This window comes from Melanerpes formicivorus, unplaced genomic scaffold, assembly GCF_026170545.1.
Source record: "Melanerpes formicivorus ecotype bairdi unplaced genomic scaffold, bMelFor1.0.p_v2 SCAF_16, whole genome shotgun sequence".
Lineage (NCBI taxonomy): Eukaryota > Metazoa > Chordata > Aves > Piciformes > Picidae > Melanerpes > Melanerpes formicivorus.
Window position 1 is genome coordinate 8,932,736 of NW_027142368.1, and position 20,438 is coordinate 8,953,173.

The 20,438-nt window shown below is 43.0% G+C and overlaps 3 protein-coding genes and 2 non-coding genes across 9 annotated transcripts in view; all 5 read left to right on the forward strand.

Moving 5' to 3' along the window:
• The window catches only part of DENND2B (DENN domain containing 2B), a 139,000-nt gene extending 129,554 nt beyond the window's left edge, over window positions 1-9,446 (forward strand). For all 5 annotated transcript variants that reach the window (XM_068148032.1, XM_068148030.1, XM_068148029.1 and 2 more), the window contains 6 exons: window positions 2,066-2,243; window positions 3,305-3,346; window positions 4,307-4,418; window positions 5,395-5,634; window positions 6,574-6,660; window positions 7,028-9,446. In XM_068148032.1, coding sequence (XP_068004133.1) covers window positions 2,066-2,243; window positions 3,305-3,346; window positions 4,307-4,418; window positions 5,395-5,634; window positions 6,574-6,660; window positions 7,028-7,062 — 694 coding nt within the window. In that variant the 3' untranslated portion in view covers window positions 7,063-9,446. The remainder of the gene's footprint in view (window positions 1-2,065; window positions 2,244-3,304; window positions 3,347-4,306; window positions 4,419-5,394; window positions 5,635-6,573; window positions 6,661-7,027) is intronic.
• Window positions 9,447-9,867: 421 nt separating this feature from the next.
• RPL27A (ribosomal protein L27a) lies at window positions 9,868-13,321 on the forward strand. The gene is made up of 5 exons (XM_068148034.1): window positions 9,868-10,052; window positions 10,363-10,426; window positions 10,983-11,058; window positions 11,884-12,058; window positions 13,139-13,321. The coding sequence occupies exons 1-5, from the start codon at window positions 10,050-10,052 to the stop codon at window positions 13,265-13,267; spliced, it is 447 nt and encodes a 148-aa protein (XP_068004135.1). The 5' UTR covers window positions 9,868-10,049; the 3' UTR covers window positions 13,268-13,321.
• On the forward strand, window positions 11,430-11,561 carry LOC137446252 (small nucleolar RNA SNORA3/SNORA45 family). The gene has a single exon (XR_010988598.1). It is a non-coding gene; the product is annotated as a small nucleolar RNA SNORA3/SNORA45 family (small nucleolar RNA).
• Window positions 12,369-12,500, forward strand: LOC137446253 (small nucleolar RNA SNORA3/SNORA45 family). The gene has a single exon (XR_010988599.1). It is a non-coding gene; the product is annotated as a small nucleolar RNA SNORA3/SNORA45 family (small nucleolar RNA).
• Window positions 13,322-15,948: 2,627 nt separating the features above from the next.
• TRIM66 (tripartite motif containing 66) overlaps window positions 15,949-20,438 on the forward strand; it is a 44,793-nt gene continuing 40,303 nt past the window's right edge. The window contains exon 1 of the mRNA XM_068148036.1: window positions 15,949-16,299. Within this exon, the coding sequence (XP_068004137.1) occupies window positions 16,098-16,299 (202 nt within the window). The 5' untranslated portion in view covers window positions 15,949-16,097. The remainder of the gene's footprint in view (window positions 16,300-20,438) is intronic.

The following is a 20,438-nucleotide window of genomic DNA, read 5'->3' on the forward strand; positions in this document are numbered from 1 at the left end:
ACCCAGAGTTCAGAGTGAGTGTTTCATGGGGGTCAGCCTGGGATGTCTCATAGGGAAAGATTTCCTGAGGGTAAATTTTGAAAAACGTGTGCAGAGCCTTAAAATGCACAGGTCAAGGTATGGACAGGGGCAACAGTGTGCCCCACAGGATGCTGCTGGAGCAGAGCAGGCTGCTGCCGCTGGAGACCCCCTCTGCATGGCTGCTTGCTGTGCTCGGCTGCTGCCTTGCCCCAGCCAGCTCCCAGAAAAACTCTGGAAGAGAAACCAGTGTCCTGGGCTGGAGACTGAAGCATCCCCCAGCGTGGGAATAGCACACAGGAGAGGATGCAGGGGCTGATTTACGTCACAGCACCGCGTGTAAAACAACAACTTACAAAAGGGCATTCTATCGAAAGGAAAAGAGCACTAACTGAATATCAGAAGAATGTTTGTTTTCCTGCTTTTAGCTTAATGTGGCCCTTTTTTTAGTCACTCAGCAAAGATGACTGAATTTGTAGTAGCTGAAAATGCCACACAGTTATTAATGTCAGCTTGAGAAAGTGCTGGGAGTCTGTACCATGCTCCACAGCTCTTCTGAAACACACCACTGCGCTTGTTATGATAGGCACTCGAGACCAAAATAAGAGGCAATGACAGCACTGCTGCCTGACATTAAAAAAAACCCCAAACAACTCTTGGAGAAGTACATAATTTTACAGGAAATGCGTGTCAGGCAACATATGCTACAAAAACATGCTGTGATTGATAGTTCTTAAAGGAAATGTCAAGTAAAAACAACCCAATAATTTATCTGCAGTAAAAGACACCATTTGCCCTTCACCAACCTTTTCTTTCCTTGTCCTCTACTTCTCACTTTTCCCATTCAGCAGGCTTCAAAGGTTAATCACTGACAGGAACATACAGGTGAAACCTCTCCTGGCCTAGGAATAATCAACTAAAAATGCTCATGAGGGTTGTTCTAGTGGAGGTCTGATGCCACCTAAAGTCTCCACCAAGTGTTGCAGTAGAGAAAAAAAATCGACATTTTACCCAGTACTCACTCAGTAACAGCTCTAAAGTGGTTAGTTAGTTACAGTTCTTTGTGGCTACATTAAGCACAGCAGAACTTTGCCCTGTGAAAATCAGCTCAGTCATGCTAGACTGGGTGAAAAGCCAAATTTCTGTCAACCCCAGCCTGCACAAAGCAGATGTTGTAACTCAGTCCAAAATCAAAGCTCTGAAATGGAGGGCCTGCCTTTGTTCTCTTGATGCTAAAACTAGCTTGGTAATGATGCTCCTTTATTTCTAACATTTGGAGACCATGTGACTGTAAAAGGGAATCAGATTCAGCAAGGGAAGGACAATGAATGCAAGACAGTTTCTATGAATGATATCAAGCCTTAATGCTTAGGGAATACCGATGTGTATTTCAGAGTACTCTACTGAGCAGGGTTAATACCTTTTATCACTAGACTTGGTCAACAGCCCAGATAAAACATTGCTGCTGTTGTAAAAGCACACAAACTTTTTAAAATGTCTTGCTTTTACCAGACTTTCTTTGGAGTAAGTATTGATTATTAGGGTTGCTTGTGAGTTTTTGTTTTGTTTTGTTTTTTCTTTCCATGTCTGAGGAGGTTTTCTTTTGGATTTCTTAATTTTCTTCTGTGCATTAGAGCTTGACATAAGAACATTGGTATTATGCAATTCTACTACTGACATGTTTAAAACAAAGAATTGAAGAATTGAATTGCTTTTGGATTTTAAGCATCATCCAAAGTGTCTGCTATTGAGTACTGTTTGCAACATTAAACCTGGTCTTCTGGATCAAAGGGTCTCCTCGCTACTATAATGAAACAAATTGATTCTAGATTTTGGGCTTGATTTTCAAGTTACCTAGAGGGAAGCATGGAGGAGAAACCACACTGTAAAATACAGAGTGGAAGGGAGTGAAAGAGGACCCTGGCTGCCTGAAGTTAGAAGTGATGGAAGTGCCCCTCAAGTGCTTGCTAATTTTATCAGCAGGTGGTGGTTGCTCTGGAAAAAAAAGTAAGAACCTTGGCTAACGTGGTTGTTCATCTCTCTCCAGCACTCTCTCAAGCTGCTCGCATGCCGTAGTAGCCCTGCTGTACCCCTTCTCCTGGCAGCACACCTTCATTCCTGTTCTGCCCTCATCCATGATTGACATCGTGTGCTGCCCAACCCCTTTCCTGGTGGGACTGCTCTCCAGCTCTCTGCCTAAACTGAAGGAGCTGCCTGTAGAGGAGGTAGGAGTTGGCATCAGAATTTTTTGCCTGAAGTAAAGCTGCCCTCACCCTGGAGAGGGCCTGCACTCACACATAAATTCTCACATCTTTAATTTTTAATCTGCCTCTTTGTTTTTTCTTTGCCTAATTCTCATGGACAACTGCCTCTTGGTAAAACCACAGTAATAGGTTTAGTTTTCTTTTGTCTCATCCCTCTTCCCATACATGGCACCTTGACAAAGAGAGTGGGTGTTAACCTGGTCAGTAAATACATACAATGTAAATATGCTGATTTGTTCTGATTTTGTTGTGCTTGGAATAAGAAGATGATGACATGAAGTGCCATCTGCTAAGACAAATATTAATGCTAATGGAAGTTTGTGTGAAGCCATAACCAGCACAGAAAATAAAATCCTTAAGGCTTTTTTTTGGTGGTGTTTTGTTGTTTGGGGTTTTTTGTTTGTTTGTTGGTTTTCTAAGACCTTGTTAATACTACATTGGGAATGAAATGAGAGCTGTACTTCATCAGCTCTTCCAGGAAAATGCCACCAAAATATTCAAGTAATTTTTGAATAAAGTTTTCTTGTGCTCACTTTCAAGGCTCCCTGTGCCTTTGGCCCATGTGAATCTCTGCTCTGTTTTCCTCACACTTCCCTAGCATTGCTTCCTCACACCGGCTCTGTCTCTCAGCTTTGCTGCTTCATCATCATGAATATTTGACACCCTTGCCCTCTGGAAGCTCTGCTGCTTCAGATGACACTGTTTTCATTAACCCCCTCTGAAATTTTTCATCTGCACCTTTACAAAAATGATTTGCAACAACTTGCTAGGGTTTAAGAAAACAAGGCCTGCCTAACCATTTATCTGTTGTATCTACCTGTGATAAATATAGATGCTAAACTCTAAAGAAAAAAAATCATTCTTGTTCTATAAATTACATAAGTTGTTGTTTCACAGTAGAAATTTGATTCAAGTTGAGGCTTGGGACCATTCAGATGATCTTTCACTATTAAAAGGCAGACACAAATGAATGTTTTCTGTCTCTTCATATATATTTCACTATAGTATTTGCTTTTCTTTAGGCTTTGATGGTTAACCTGGGATCTGATCGATTCATCAGACAGGTAAAGTACAGCTCAAAATGTTACCACATAGTCTAAGAAGCTGTTTAATCTTACAGTGTGATTAGCTTTATTTGATTAGAGATGCTAGGCAGGAATTATGCAGTGGGAAAGAGATGGGGGGGGGGGGGGGGGGGGCGGGAAGAAGTGCTTGTTTTCTATTTCATATGCAAAAGCGACCCAGGCTGTGACTGTCAAAAACTTACTGGCAGCACAAAGATATCATCCAAAAATAATAAAGTCTTGCTAGCAAGAAAACTCACACTTTTGGAGGCGAAGAGAACAAAAATTACAGTGAAAAGTTGCTGAGTGAGAGAGGAGAGGCAAAGAATCAGTTTAATGTGGTAGGAAAAGCAGAAGCCCTGTAAATAGGAAGATGAAGGTTCACCATCTCCTGATAGTAATGGGGCACTAAATGCTTTAAAAAATGTTAACAATCTGCAGGTTAGATGAGTAAACTATCTTGTATGATTCCCCAAAGACACAGCTGGTGAATACTGGTTGCAGAGCTAAAATTCTTGTGTCTACTTGCTTTTGCTGAACCAGCATTAAATAACATGAAAAGAGCAACAAGGGGAAACCCAGAAAACAAGATATGCTAGAACATAAGTGAATACAATTGTACAGAACCAAAGAAGCTGCCTAACACCAACTAGAGCAGCTGTGTGTACATGTAGCTAGGCTTGGCACAATGTGTATTTAGTGAAAAATAGCTATTTGGACTCTGTCATGGAAAGAGCTGATTCCAAGATTATATATGTTTACCATGCTCTTTGGATTATCATTCTTGACTTTAATCTCATTAAACATGACAAATTTTGTTTAGAAATACATGACAATTGCACATAGGTTTTTCATAGTAGATATGAAATACTTTGGATTTTAAACTTTGCAGAAGTATTTGCTGTAGTTGCTGCACAGATTAATGTGACCTAAATATTTTCTTTTGTTTTCTTCTCTCAGATGGATGATGAAGACACACTATTACCTAGAAAATTGCAAGCTGCTCTGGAGCAGGCTCTAGAGAGAAAGAATGAGCTCATAAATCAGGATTCAGATAGTGATTCAGATGATGGTAAGTTCATTTGGAAATGGGGACTTGCATAAACACACATGTAGGCAGTATTTTGACTTTCCATCCATGAGAAATAAAGATGGGACTTCAGTACTCAAATAGTTTTTGCACCATCAAAGATAGTCTCTGAACACAGAGGGAAGGGGACCGATAGCATCAACCCACAGTAACCCACTGTCAGCTGTTTTAATTTCTTTGTAAATGACATGCACTCTCATAAATACCTCTACACTTTTATGCACAAGTTTGCAATTAACTTGGCTCTGATTCAATCCAGATAACTACATGTGCTTTGGGGTGTGTCTGAATTTGGAGCTGTTCTTGGTGTGTTCAGGGGAGAGAAGCAGGTACCTCTGGAAAATAGTTTCAGTGCAAGAGGGGCTGGCTTACCTCTGAAGGTTCATGTTTCTCTCAAGCAATTATGCAAACTGCCCTGGGTGAATGTAAATGCCTGTGGTTAAATGGTATGAAACAGGCCCCTGTTCAGTTTTTGAAATTAATTTCTAGCATTACACATGTAAAACTGTTTTAACATCTCAGGAATTATGAAACCCTAAATTCTATAACATACCCTTTTTGATCTCTTCTTGTTAAAGGCTTATTATCCCCAGAAAAAAACTTTTATTTCTAAGTATTCAGAAGCCTCTCAAGAAAACTTACTCAAGAGTGAAAATATGAGATATAATTCTGATGAAGCACCCACAAAATGTTTAATATGCTGAGCTCTTTCCTGAAGGCTTGTATTTCTTATTGGCTCTTGGATATCAGACACCAATTATGTAGACTGGTGCTCCTGATGATAAAGCTGTGATCCTCTTGAATGTATATTCCAGTCTGCAGGGAGCTAGTACAACTGCTTTCAGTCATTGCATGACATTAACTTGCTAGATGTCAGTACCTGTCCCCACGTGGATGACAATGCTGACAGCTCGCGTAGCAGCTGATTTTGGTATCTTATTGTTGCCTTGTTTTGCAGAATGTAACACCCTGAACGGATTAGTGTCTGAGGTTTTTATCCGATTCTTTGTGGAGACAATTGGCCATTATTCCCTGTTCCTAACCCAGAATGACAAAGGAGAGCGTGCCTTCCAAAGGGAGGCTTTCCGTAAGTCTGTGGCCTCCAAGAGTATCCGTCGCTTCCTGGAAGTTTTCATGGAATCCCAAATGTTTGCTGGCTTCATCCAAGACAGAGAGCTGAGAAAATGCAGGGCAAAAGGTGAGGGTGGGTTTGTGTCCCACCGTGTGGTGGTTACTCCTGCCGGCACGGGTCCCGTGCTGAGGATCTCGACTGTCAGGGACAGCAAAGTTTGCCGTGGCTGACAAATCTCCCCAACACTTTGTCCGCTTCCTGTGTGCTTCAGTTGGGCTGTGGTGGTGGGTACACCAAGGATTTAGCCACAATATTCACATCTGAGCGCCTCGAAACACTCGACACGATGGGAACGGTGCTGCCCATCCCCAACGGGAAGCCGCTCGGCGGTTGCTGCCAGGTCGCTGAACAAAACCCGATACCTAGGCAGCAAACGCTTCCAGAGCGGCCACGCCCCGCACCGCAGCCAGGGCCCGGGGCCGCCGCTGCAGCGCCCCCTGTAGGACCGGCGGCGGTGGAGGTCCGGCCTAGCTCAGCGCTGCCCCGCCCCGGAGCTCGGTGGGTGACCCGTGCTGTAGGGCCGTGATAGAGGGGCGGCCGTGACCGCGCCTGGCGAGAGCGGGAAGCGAGGCTTGGGGTGTCACGGCCATGCTGGGCCAGCAGCGGCGGCGTGCTGTTTTCCGCGCTGCAGCAGCTGAGCGGTGGGCCCAGTGGCACGTTCCGGAGCCGAGGCGGTGCAGCGGGTGGCGTGGCCGATCGGAGGGCGGGCGGAACGGGCAGCAGGCCTGGGCGAGGACGGCCCTGCGCTCCGGGGTGCTGCGGGGACAGCGGGCCGCCCGCCCGCAACCTCTCGCTTTCCATCCCCAAATCAGTTACCCTCACGTACCGTCCGGGGCCCGCGTACCTGCCTTATTGCCACACGAAATGGAACACTCCCTTGCGGTAGTGGATTTACAGTGTTAGAGACAAGGGGCTGCAAAAGTACAAAGTTGAGACTGTGCAAAAGTGCCGGGGCAGAAGTTTCAGCCCAGCCCGGCTCAGCGCCCTTGTCTCCTCTCTTTACAGGGCTCTTCGAGCAGAGGGTTGAACAGTACTTGGAGGAGCTTCCAGACACAGAACAAAGTGGAGTAAACAAATTTCTGCGAGGCCTTGGTGAGAAATTATTTAGACGTATTTCTGAAATTATTATTTTTTAAACAAGCCTTACCTGAGGTGAAATTAGATAGGCAGTTGCAGTGTGACAGAAAATACGAAAACAGTGAGAGCACACTTAAAGATGACAAACCCAGATTTAATTATGATCCCTATTAACACTTTCATTTGGGGGCAAGGCAACCAAGGAGGAGAAAAGGGAGGCAGCTGCCCTCAGTATTCTGTTAGCTGGCTGTCCCTGCTGGCACTAAGTTAGAAGAGTTACTCTGCAGCAGTGACAATACAAACCAGACCCATTTATGGAGTAACTTTTGATTGCCTTTGGCTTTTCAGCAGATAGTAGAGACTGATGGTGTGCTCTCTTTAGGAAACAAAATGAAGTTCCTTCACAAGAAGAACTAACTGCTTTCTGCTGAAATAACCAACCCAAAGACTGTATGCTGCTGCACCTGAGACAGCTGCAGCAATTCAGAGTTGGATGCAGGAGAGTGGAGCAAGCTGATGGTGGCTTTAAGTGACGACCGACGCTGTTAGCATGCCAATGATGGCTCCTCCGTTTGGAAAGAACTTGTACATAATGTGCTGTAAGCTTTTGTAACTGATTTTGTAATGAGCAAGGAAAACTGTGGTAAATATTTGTATATTCCTGAGAATAACAGGTGCTTTTTTTTTTTCTTTAGTATGAATTGAGTTATGCTTGGTGCAAAAATGAACAGCTGATTATGTGCAGCTGACTGTCTCAGCAGAACCACTGACTTGAGGGGGTGTTTGTGAGAGCTACACTGGTGCCTGGATACTGCGGGGGATGAATGAACTCGGGTATGTGGGAGAGGTTGTACACATGGGGGCTGCTTTCATGTGCCAGAGTCATGAGTTTTTGTTTTTGTTTCTTTTCCTGATTAATTTTAAAAGAAAGATAAACAACAAAGTAACTTGATAATAAGGTACTTGGTTCACAATACAAAACTACCACTGGGTTTGAATTCTGGTCAGTAAACTACTTGTAATCCATTCTGCATTAAGACTGCTAAACCTGAGGGGATCTCAGTTCTTTGACATGCAAGCTGCAGCGAGTAGGTACAGTACATCCTTTCCTAATGTATGTATGTTTTTTAATAAACTCTGTAAATACACCTGGTTGTTTATATTCATTGCAAGTCTCTTCAGTTTCTGACATTGCGTAGGTATAAAACTCATAACTTTCCTGTGACTATTAAAATGAATTTGTAATTAAAATACAAACTGGTTATTGAGAGCCAGACTTTTGCAAGGTTTGCTATTTCACAACATGTAGTTTGATATTTTTTTTTCCAACATTTTTCACTGGGGCTGAGACAAAGCATTTTGTATCCTTGCTGTGTTAACTCTATCCTAACAGAAGCATCTTTGAAAACATATTACTTTGTATAGGTAAGCAGCAAATTAGTTTCTGTCATTGTATCATAGATACTGCTCTTGTCAGCTTGGTTTTGCACTATGTTGGTTGCATGATCAGAATAGAATACTCTGAAGACCTTGCAGCAGACAGCCTCTGCCCAAATTCTTGATGAGATGGTCACCTACATGTCATCAATCTGCTTCTGCAGTAGTTGCAGTCTGTTTAGGGGAGATTCTTTCATTTCTGTGAAGACTCTTCAGTGAAGAAAGGAATGGTTACTTTGCCATATGTGGCCTTCTGCACTGCTGGGAACGTTTCTCAAGTACCACATTAATCAATGAGATTCTGTGTTTTCACTTATTCTGAAGAAGAAAATGTAAAATTCTTGAGTATACTTGCAAGTCTGACAGCAGGAGGAGGACAGTCTGACAAACACTTCATTTGCAGCATGATTTACATTGGCTTTGAGGCTTGCGCAATTCCTAACCTGACAGTGGTTCTGGTTTGCTATCAGCCTCATAGAGTAAAATTGAGGGATTATTCATTAAAGAGGTGAAGTAATTTCCTTTTTTTTTGCAACTCCCTCACACATACATATACAAAAACTTCTGAAGTGTACATGGAATCTGAGATAGCAAGTGCTTTTGATTCAATGGACATATAATCAGTCAATTTCTGAGAGTTTATATGGAGTGAGTTCCAGATACAGTTCTTTAGAGTGGAAGTAATAACTTCACTTGTATAGGCGGATTCTGGCCATTTAACAAACAATACCTGCTGGAAAATATACATGGAAATGCATTTCTAAAGAAGTATACTCAACGATGGCTAAAGCATCATCATCTGAAGTGCTACGAAGTTGCTACAAAGGCCAAGAAAAAGCCACGGAATGCTGATATAAAAGGGTGTGTCACCTAGCTCCCGCACCAAAGCTGTTTTCCTGTATCTGCACTTTAAAAATCTAAGTAGAAATGTTTTGAACGTTTTATTACTCATCAACATCTTCCAGTTCTTGTAATGTGAATGAGAGGACTGGACAAGGTGAGACGGTTCAGGAAGTGTCTTGGTCCTCTCTCTGCCTATATAAAACAATTTTTGTGTTACTCTCAGGTCTGCGTTTGAAAGGATCAGTGTACTATTTTGCCTTCTGTACGGTTAAAACAAATGGTGTTCCTGAACATGGCACATTACTAGTTGCACTATCTAACAGAAATCCTTAAGAAACCCAAACCTGGTGCTGAGCCCCATGTTTTCAATTGGTAAAGATTTGTTTAAAGCCTTACAATGTAAAATACACGCTTGAGAAAAAACAGGCCCCAGGAACTGTTACTGTAGTGTGGCAGACAGTTGTATTCAAGATTATTTTCCCGTTGTTACCGCTATTTAATAAAGTCACCAAGCATGTGCATTTTCCGCAGTTCCTCTTAAATCCTCCTGCTACAGATGACAGAGGGAAATTAGTTATAGCTGTAGTTAAGAGGAAGCAGTACTTAACGCGGTCTGCCTGCCAAATTCCCCGCCGGCCGGAGCGGCTGTCTAGAGGTGCGCTTGCTCCGTGCTCAGCACAAGGCGGGAGGGCCCGGCAGAGCTGCAGCAGGAGATGGTGGGCGCAGCCCAGAGGCCGGTGTGTCCCCTAGGGAAGCCGCAGGTGATCGACAAGCGGTGCTGGCGCTACAGTCAAAGCTAGAAAACACCTGAAAAGCTGGCAGCCCACACTGGCCGGCCACCCGCCCCTGTCTCCCCTGAGCGGCTCCGCTCGCCGTTCAGCTGGCTCCGCCTTTGCCCGCGGTCCCGCACACGCCGCAACCCCAGCACACGAAAACGCGCTCACGCCTCGCGGCAGATCTCGCGAGACGCGAGGCTCAGTCCCCTGCCCATTTCGCGAGACAGCCCTGGCTCCAGGTGCCCCAGTGAAGTCTCGCGAGATCTGGGCCTTGCGGCCACCCCCGCGGTGCGTTCCCCTGCTCTCGCGAGCACCGCGCTCTTTCTCTTCCCTGCTCACGCCGAGAGGATGGTAGGTGCTGCTGCGGGGCTCTGCCGCGCCGGGCTTGGGGGAGGTGCGGCCGCCGCCCCTCGTTCCCGCGGCGGGGGAGTAGAGGGAAGAGTTAGAGAAGGTGCTTCTCCGGAGCCACGGCTGCTTGGGGAGGCTGCAGGGGGGAGCGGCGCGGTGAGGCCGCTTGGGGCCGGGCCGGCATGGCGCCTGGCTGCGCCGCCGCTGAGGAAACTGCGGCCTCGGAGCAGCGCCGGCCCCGGAGGAGGGCGGGGGTTAGGCCTGCTTCGTGTTCTCTGTTCTACTCACAGCTGCTCTTTACACTTTTCCGCAGCCATCCCGACTAAGGAAGACTCGGAAGCTGAGAGGACACGTTAGCCACGGCCATGGCCGAGTCGGTGAGTGCATGCTCGTCGGTACCGCCCTGCTGGTGACGGGGTGCTGCCCTCCTCACGGGACACAAAACAGTGACTGAGTGCAGGATCCCACGCACACCGGGTAGTGAGCAGTACTGAAGGCCACAGCACGTGTGAGTGACGCGCATGTTGTGGTGCCAGATGCCACAGTGATGGACTGATTAAAGTATTGCATGTTCTTTAAGGCCTCGCTGGATTTTTAACTTTGCATTGCTCAGGCAATAGATACTGATTGTGTGACATCTACAGTGGTTTATGGGACAGTGCTGTGTTTCTTTGAGCATTCTTGCCTTGTCACCCCATGTGTGCTCCCATTCATGCCTTTATGTACTCCTGTAAGATAATCAGAGGCACGCTATGGTTTCTTTTTAATTCTGCAGAGTTAGTTTTCAGTTTGCTCATTTTCTGAATTAATCTCAATTAAAAAAGAGAGGATAGAATCAGAATCATTAGCCTAAACTGGCATTGCACATGCCTTTAAGGTTAAGCATCATGTGTAGTGGTCTTAGTATAACAAACTTTGAATTTTTCATTTCAGGCAAACACAGGAAGCATCCTGGTGGGCGTGGTAATGCTGGTGGTATGCACCATCACAGGATTAACTTTGATAAATAGTAAGCTTACATTTTTAATGTATACTAGCAAAATATATAATCTTAAAGTAGAAACAACTAAATTCTGTATGTGAATAAACAAAATTCTTTGTAATTCTAGGTATTTAATGTGAAGTGTGGCATCATAGCTACAGGCAGCTCACGACCCCAGTTACTCTAAAATCAAATGCCTTTCCCCTTCAACCATGTGACTTGTCATTAAGAGCTCTCTGCAGCATTTGGTAAACTTGACCAAACTTGCCTGTTACAGTATGGTCCCTTAATGATGCACACACAAAATGTTGGGTAAATTTAAAATGTCACATTAAATCCAAACTGTATTCTATTTAAATAGCGTACTGTGAAGGTAAGGGACGTTGTCTACTTTTATTGCCGAGACTAGAGTCACATCTGGACACTGCCTGTTGTCCTGGTGTGCTAGAGTACTCGAAGAGTAACTGCTAATCTATATTCACTGGCTGTGACCATATTTGACTCAGTCAGTCACCGGGTTAGTGACAAGAGTGATGAAACTCCTCAGGCAGTGCAGCCCTCCCTGGATTCACGGAGTTGGGGTTGCCCTGGGACTGCAGTGCTACTAGAGACTTGGCAGTGAAGAGAATTGTGAGTTTAAGGAACAACAAACTTCAAGAGAGTAGTTTTCCTTGGTTGAGACACTCATGACAATTACACTTAAAACTGCACATACTAATACAGATAAAAGTAAAATGTGACATTTTGATTGCTTTGATAAAGTAAGAGGCCTGCTTTGCTGTTAATTTGTAGTGCTGCTTGTTCAGGATGACTTTAAAATATGATCTAACGAGGAATGTGTTTCTTTCACAGTCACCCTGGATACTTTGGAAAAGTAGGCATGAGACACTATCACTTGAAGAGGAACCAAAAGTTCTGTCCAACTGTCAATTTGGATAAGCTGTGGACACTTGTCAGTGAACAGACTCGGCTCAATTATGCAAAAAACGAGGCTGGCCTGGCCCCAGTCATTGATGTTGTGCGCTCGGTAAGTTTCTGCTCCTACTCAAACCTGCAGTTCCTGGTCACTTAATGTCTAACTTACCTTTGCATATCCAAGTAGGAAAATGGTGAACTGCAAATAAGCTATAGAACTTGACTAGCTGTAAACTTCACAGGACAGGTATCTTGGCATATAAGTAGTTACACAGCTGCTACATCTTTTATAAGAACTTACTCTCATGCTTGTGTGTGATATGGACAGGGACATCCCATATTTGGGGAGGTGGTGAAAGGTTCTTTAAATCTTGCTGAAATCATGTATAAAAATGTGGCGTTTACATAAAGTCACCTCTAATATCGAGACTAGAGTCACATCTTAACATGTTTGATTGTCTTGGTGTGCTATAGTTCTCGGACATGAACATCTGATCTCTATTCACTGGCTGTGATGTCTCATATCTCAGCCAGCCACCGAATCAGTGACACAGATTAGTCTGCCAAGTGGTTATGTTCTGCTTCCCAAAGTAGGATAACCTGTGTTGACCAGTTACCGTGCTTCTAATGAGTGATGACTTCAATAGCTGTAGCATTTGTGGACCTTAGACTGTGGTTTTTCTTTTAATGTAGGGGGCAGAAAATAAACAAGGGTTTCAGTGGTAGAGAACAGCTGCTGCTGTGAAAGCTTGCAAAAGGTTTGGTTGTATGTTTAAAAGGTGTTCTGTTCAGAAGTGCGAGGCTATCTTACTGGTCAAGAGCACTGACCAGAGTCTTTGAAGTGTGGCTAACTGCTCTTCCCTTCAGAAAAGTGGGGAAAATTTGGTGAGCTCTACCACATTTAACAGTGTTTTGTGTAGAGGGAGTAGTGGGGAGAAGGGGGAGGAATTCCAGCTTCTGAATTGCAGGAAAAGTGTTTGCAGTTTCCACTTTTCTCTGAAGAAGTGCAACCCTGCTACGTTGTGCAGGGTGTCTTTTCTTTCATTTGTACCAGTTTTGTGTTAGGGACAGATACTGGATGGGGTTGTGGTGATTGTTTCGGCTCTTCACTGGTGCATGCTAAAAGACAACTGGTTTGAATACAGGAACCTGCAAGCTGATAACAAACACTTAACATGTTTTCATTTTGTAGGGCTACTACAAAGTCCTGGGCAAAGGGAAGCTGCCCAAGCAACCTGTAATTGTGAAAGCAAAGTTCTTCAGTAGAAGAGCAGAGGAGAAGATCAAAGAAGTTGGTGGTGCCTGTGTACTTGTGGCATAAAAAAAGCGCCTTTGTTTTGTTCAAATTTTTTGAATAAAGGCATTGTGTAAAATATGCTGACTTATTCAAGTTTCTGATTATTATTTTTTAAATTTTCTGAACTTGTCTAGGCACTATTCACACTTAAAGTCTTTCCTGCTTAGTTATTTCTGGTAGGTTTTGATTTGTGACTTGACTGCTTCTCACTGTCTTTGGAAATTACCTGCCTCCAGGGCCCAGCGTTTGGCATGTAGAAATTATAGAATTGTTAAGGTTGGAAAAGACCTTCAAGATCAAGTCCAACCATAACCCAACTACCAGGACTGCTAAACTGTACCCTGAAGTGGCACATCTATATGCTGCTTGAACACCTCCAGGGATGGTGGTTTCCACCAGCTCTCTGGGCAGCTGTTCCAATGCCTTACCACTCAGTAAAGAAGTTTTACCTAATGTCCAGTCTAAACTTACCGTAAGTGCCGTGCCCGGGCATAAGCCCTGGGAACACTCCGGGAAGCGGCGTTCGGCCTTCCCTCTCCGTGGCACCGGCACCACGGGCTGGCCGCTTCTGCTACGGTGTCGCGGTTCCGTTTCCAGCGCCGCCTTAGCCCCGCCCCGCGGCTGTCACTCCTAGCCGCTGTGCACGCGCCTTCCCCTCACAGCCACCGCCCTGGGAGCCGCTCGTGCTTGGCGGGGCGGCTGTGAGGGGCTCGGGCTGCTCCGCTGCCTGCGCTGCTTCCCCTGCCTGCGCTGCTCCGCTGCCCGCCGGCCCGCCTGCCGTTTCTTGGGGTAAAATACTGCGCTAAGGGGATGCATTTACCGGCTTAACAAGAAACTGAGGGTTGACAGCAAGCCCCTAAGGATGGCTGTCACAGTGGCCAAATAAAGGTTTCTCCCTATATGAAATCAGGAAAAATGAGGATGCTAAATGAGCGCCAGCTAGCTTCTTCAATGTAAAACCTCTCCTCTGTTGTTTGTTTGGGGTTTTCTTGGTTCTGACTTGTTTTTTTTTTAGCTGATAAACATACTTGGGAAGATGGGGATATTTTATTTGTATTCAGTGTTTCCCGAATTCTTGGCAAGCTACAATGCTGCTAATGAAGCAATTGCAGACAAAACTGGTAGAGTTAATGTCACAACATTTTAAAACGTAACGAGCCTCCCGTAGTAACATCCACATCTGATGGAAGAAGTTACAAGGAAAATAATTGGCTATGCCTGAAAAAAAGGAGCACAGGAAATTGAAAGCCTTGCCCAGAGGGTCTATCCCTAAAACACAGAAATGGTAAAATTAGAAGAATGCATCATTACTGACATCCTTTGTGTAAACAGAATGAAGCTTTACTGTGAATGCAGGCTTGTGATATATGGGTGTTTCTCTTGGATCTGTGTTGGGATTGCCTTTGCCTTCCCAAGGCTGTGACTGATTATTTGCTCCTGAGGCAGGCCCCATACCTGCCTCAGCAGGAAATTTTTAATGCTTTTTATCACTCTCATCCTTCCCCTGCTCTGGTCCTGGGCTGTGGATTCTCTCTTTGAACAATGTGGTAGCCTAAGACCTCAACTTCCTACTGCAGAAGTTACATGTTTTTGTAGCTGCTGGTTTATCTTAGCAACAGTAGGGGCAAGAAACAATAAAGGTGAAGTGAGCTGAGAAGCTGTGCTGCTCTAATGACATTTGCCTCTGAATGATGGTTGATGAAGATGAGATCCCTCAAGAGAATACACAGCCCAAAGATTAGAGCTGCTGCTCTTCTGTGCTGTGGAAATCTGAAGATCATAGCTGTAAGTTGTGTACTGCTGGTAGCAAGGTCACCTTGCCAAGGCAATCAGCATCTACTTGGGACTGTGGCCCCATGGAGTTTTGGTCACCTGGAAGTGTGATTCCAGGGCAAATGAGACTGTATTTACTTTTTCTTCTCTGATGCAGCTTGCAAAATTTTCCCTTTGCAGTTTGTAACTGATCAACATCTCCTCAAATCTCATAATTGAGGATAGAATATATAATGATGGGGGTTCAAAGGGACCTCTGAAGATCATCTAGTGAAACCTCCCTGCTAAGGCAAGTACCCAAATGTGTTCAGGTGGGTTTTGAAAGTCTCCAGAGGAGACTCCACAACCTCCTTGGGTAGCCCGTTTCAGTGCTCCAGCACCCACCCTCAGAGTAAAGCAGTTTCTCCTTAAGTTCAAGTGAAAGGGAAACATGAGCTACAAAACTTTCAATTGACCTTGGGGAGCATAGGTTGGCAGAAGGAGCAGTGTCCTGCTTGTGGAAAGCTTAGGTTGGGTCTCTAATTTGATTTCTACAAGGAAGATTGGCAGAAGATGCTGTACATTTATTAAGACAGTTTTCTCACATTAATTGCTGAAATGGTGGACATATGAGCGGTTATGCTTATTATTTACTTTACCTGAAAACTAGAAATACTGAGGTGAAATTGTAAAAGCAGCCCAAAAAATACCATAATTTTTATTGCAGTTTCAGTGCTTCTAGCAGGAAATGTGTGGCATGTGACAGTTCAGCCTGGTAACAGCTCTGTGAGTAGATCAATAATGCAGATTTCTTCAGTTTTCACAGAAGTTGCAAGTACTATAGAGAGGTAGTGGGATCATGGTTTGTAAACCTTAAACCACACTTTCCTGCACAACAATCTGCTAAGACAGTCTTTTTTTTTTAAAAGAGAAAAAAGCAGGTATGTGATTTTCAGCTGCAAAGAGCTTCCTCTTTCTTTGGAAGGACTTAAAGAGATGTTGTTTAAGAAGGTGCATCCTGCTGTTGCATTCTAGTTTGCGCTTTAGCGGTCAAGGGTTTTGTTAAGTGAAGGGGTTGTCATTAGCCATTTTGCAAGTCATCATGTTTTTGATGTCAAACTTCATGAAGCCAGAAGAAATAGAGACCCTGGATCTGCTGAGGAATTGTTTGGTGTGCAAATGGGACTTGTGGAGGAGAGACCCCAGAATGTTACCTTGCCTTCATTCCTTCTGTAAGGACTGTCTTCCAGATTTGGTTCAAGGATATAGCTGTATTCCTACTGACTGTGAAGTTCTGTATGAAGGTAATACTTAAGATTCTCTGGCTTGTACTCTGGCTTGTACTCTTTTGTATTGCAGTAATACAAAGACAGATGGATTGAGAAGTGTTTTTGTAGTGTATTCCTCTACAGCGCTGCTTTAAAAGAATAAAGTATGGGATTTAAGATTTGCATGAGCAGGGGGTGGTTTGGGAACAAGCATCCTTCATTATGTTTTTCGTCCAACAGCCATGTTTTGAAGAGAAATGGCACTCTTGGGCAACATTTAATATTTTTCAGAAAGGGCTAAGGTTCAGTTACCATGTGTGACATTCTGAATATTTGAGTTGCTTGGCTCAATATAGGAATAGATGCCATAAGGTGGTTTCTAGGCTATAGTTTTATCTAAGCTTTTGGACATGTTGGACCTTTCAGGGGTACCAGTTTGGATCATATTTTTATCCTTCCTTCTCTTTCCTTTCTGCACACCTTTACCTGTCCCAAACACCAACAAAAACATCCAGTTCTTTGTTCCTAACAGATGTCATAATAATTGTTATTAGAATGTGTATTGCGATGCACTGAAACTTTTATCTGATTATAACTGTGGTTTCCCTCTATCTGAACCACTCTGGCTGTAGGATGTACTGTAACTCAACAAGCTGACTGAACTGGTGAGGACAAGAAACATTTTGTGGCAGTGGCTTTTGAAATCTGAAGTTATTTGTACAGTTTTTGGTTGTGATGTTAGTAGAAAGTATGAAACTTTGTTTGGAATAAGACTGGAATCACAGGATATAGTAATTTTAACTGAATGAATAAGAGGCATCACTTGCTATCTCTTCCATGGCAGATTTTAGAAACATGTAGGAATAGATGATACCTTCCATGAGGTGATGGTAATCTGAATTGATGAGATAACATAAACTAGACAAGTTCAGGTTTGAGAACAAAGGGAGTGTTAGGAGGTGGCCATTGAAAGGCTAGCAAAACACAAAAACTGAAGGAAAAGGGAATAACTTAAGAGCAAAGTTAAGAAAGGCTGTTCATATGTAGGGTATAGACAGAAAAAGATATAAAGGTAGAAGGCAAATAGAGCCAAGGAGTAATTTCAAGTAAATGTCACCTTAAAAATTTTGAATGCCAAGTCATAGTAGACTTGAAGTCTGAGGGAGCTACTTTATAATCAAATACTGTTGAAAACAACCACTTTATTACTTTCAATGTATTCTCATTTGACATCTAAGCCATTCCCTTATCCTCCTTGTTTCTGTTTGCCAGGTGGAAAAGTGAACTTATACCTCTTGGTGATCTTGGCTGAAGTGCAGCAAGAGTTTCTCATGAGCTGTTAAAATCCTGGTCACTTCTTAAAGCTGAGTAGGTTGGGAATGATTTGTTTGTAGAAGACTGGAACAAATACTAGTTTATTTCTGTATTCTTGAGGTTTCTCTGTTTACTTCCTCAGCCTCTTGTAGATAGGAAACTTCTACAGGAAACAGCAAGATTAAAGAAATAAAGAACACTGGTGACCCAGTAAATGAAGTGAGACACCAGGTGCAGAGACTCAGTTAATATATGAGCAAGGAAGGCAGCAAATCCCAAACATCTGTGTCTGTTTAAGTCAAGGACTGAAACTGCAACCACCGTAGGTCAAGCAAGATAAATTTGTGATGCTAAACATTGCCTGTCTTACCTGCACTGATGGCTGAGTTATGGGCAGTATGATACCAACTCAATTTTCAGTGTTATCTTTAAGTGCAATCATATCTAAGTCCCAATGATGAACTGTAAATACAAGTGCTAAACCAGTTTAGCTGACTAAATGTGAAATACTGCTTGTAAGTAAAATGTGTTCCTTACTCACTGAATTCTTTAAGCAAGACAGAAGAATGGAAAAAGTGAACAAATTTCCAGGTGCAATCAATCTGACATTTGCTACAAAAGCATACTGGAATTTGTGGGGTTGGGTATGCTTTACCATAAATAGCACTGTACTAACATAAAGCTCTCTTCTAGTTTATTATTGATGTATTAATATGGCTGAGAAGGTGGCGGTAAGTAATCCTGATCTTTGCCAGGATTGATGCTGAAAATTTACCTTTATACCTCTATGTGTTTAAGATGACTCTAGCAAAAGCTCTGAGATAGCCAGAGCTCTTATGGAAATGCTGCACACATATCAGAATTTATTAAAGCTCTGAGAGCTGAGAGTTTGGATGTAATTTGAGTGGAGAAATAAAATGCAAGTTTGGCTCCTGCACATCCTTCTTATATGAAGGGGACTTTAAAACTCTTAGTCATTCTTTTTCTGTAGGCAGGTGCCAGTCTCCTATTTTTATTCGTCTAACAGAGGATCCACATTCTCCTCTGCAGATCTGCATGCTTTTTAAAGAGAGAGTGGGTAAGAAAAAGAGAGAGAAAATTTTCTCATCTCCTGAGATAGAAATTTCTCAGATGAGGACTTTCCCAGCCTCCTGCATGTGTGAACTGCCACTCAGTGCAATGTGAAAGCATACAGGTTTGGTCTTGCATGGTGCCTTGGCTGCTTGGGTCTGGCTCTTTCTCACTGAGTTCTGAACACGGTCAAATCCAGATTCTGGCGCTTATTCCTCCTTTCTGAATTGGTGATGGCTGCCAAAATAAGTTGCTCTTTATCTGCAAATATTCCTCTCTGTAAGATGTTCAGGGGTTTAAATTGCTGATTGAATGATTTAAATTATTTAATTGAACTATTTAATATGCTTTAGTCCTTTAAATAAGATTAATTTCAGAAGCAGCTAAATGAAGCTCAGTGGAGGTGCATTGCTGTGAGAAGTTTGTGTTTTTGTGAGACTTACTCAGCTTAAGGGCTGGAGGTTTTTTTCCCTTAAAAAATAAGAGAAGTCATAGGTGGTCATTGCTGAATGGTAATTTAGAGCTCTGAGAACAAGGCAGATCAGGAAAGGTGCATGGGAATGCCTTGCAGATTTCTGCTAACTGGTATCAAGCCCTGGTATTATTTGCGTTTTGAGTATTTTGTTTAACCTGCAAGTTACACTTTATGTTTGTAAAATGTGATTAGTAGTTGCCCACCTTTGTAAATTGCTTTGGCAAGTGGTAGGTTTATTGTATTATGTTTTTGTATTGAGCTATATTTTTTTTCTCCCCTGAAATTCTGTTTTTAAAATGTGCTTTGTCCTTCTATGCATCTTTAGCTTGGATAACAAAAACCATGGAATGTGACAGTGTAATGTCTATCCATGTTCTGTACCGCAGTCAAAACCTGTCCACATCATGTTAGCTTCCCACATGCAGGAGAAGGTCTGAGCACCCTTCTTAAATACCAAGAAATGTCACAGGGTTATATATTAGAGAAATGCCAACTGATCAGATAGAAAGAAAGAAAGAAAACAGACTATCAAAGAGTGCAAAGGTGACGTCAGATGAACTGCTGACAGTTGTTCACTTGCTGTATTTTATTATTCACAACTGAAAACAGACTGTTCTCTTGAGCTTCTAAGGTATGTGTGGTATATAATCAGGGCTCCCTAATTGTGGGTACTAGTTAGTGAGGCAATGCAAAACTCAGCCAAGCATTGCTCACACTTAACATTTAATGTGTTCAGAGATATATTCAAGGGGATTTATTTCAAGGAGAAGATTGAGTTCTAGGACTCCTTTGGCTCTGGGCTCATTTTCATTATGATGTTTTGTCATGAGAAGGATGGTGTACTGGCTAAGGAGACTTCAGGTGTCAACACACAGTGCCTTATCTTGTTCTAAGTCTGTATGTAAAAAAACCCCAAAACCTCCAACAAAAAAACATGCACATCTACAGAGTTCTTTAAACACTGTTTAGCCTTACAGTGGAGTAGAATTTGGCTGTTTTGGAGTTACAGCTTTTGTATCTCCAGGACCCAAATAATCTTGTTTTGATGAAATCGTGTGAGGCAAATGATGCAATGTATCACATCAAGTAATTCTGAAGAACACCCATTTGCTTTAATTGGATCCACTTAACACCAAATGCATGTTCTATTTCTAAAAATGGAAGTAGAAAGGTAACTCTGAAGAGGGAAATTGTTTATCATAGATATATTTAGTAATTTTTAAAAGAATTTAAAGTTAGTCAGCCCTTCTCACTGTTCTTCAGTGGCCATATAGAAAAGACAAGTGAAACAATGGTGGGTTTCGTTATATAAATA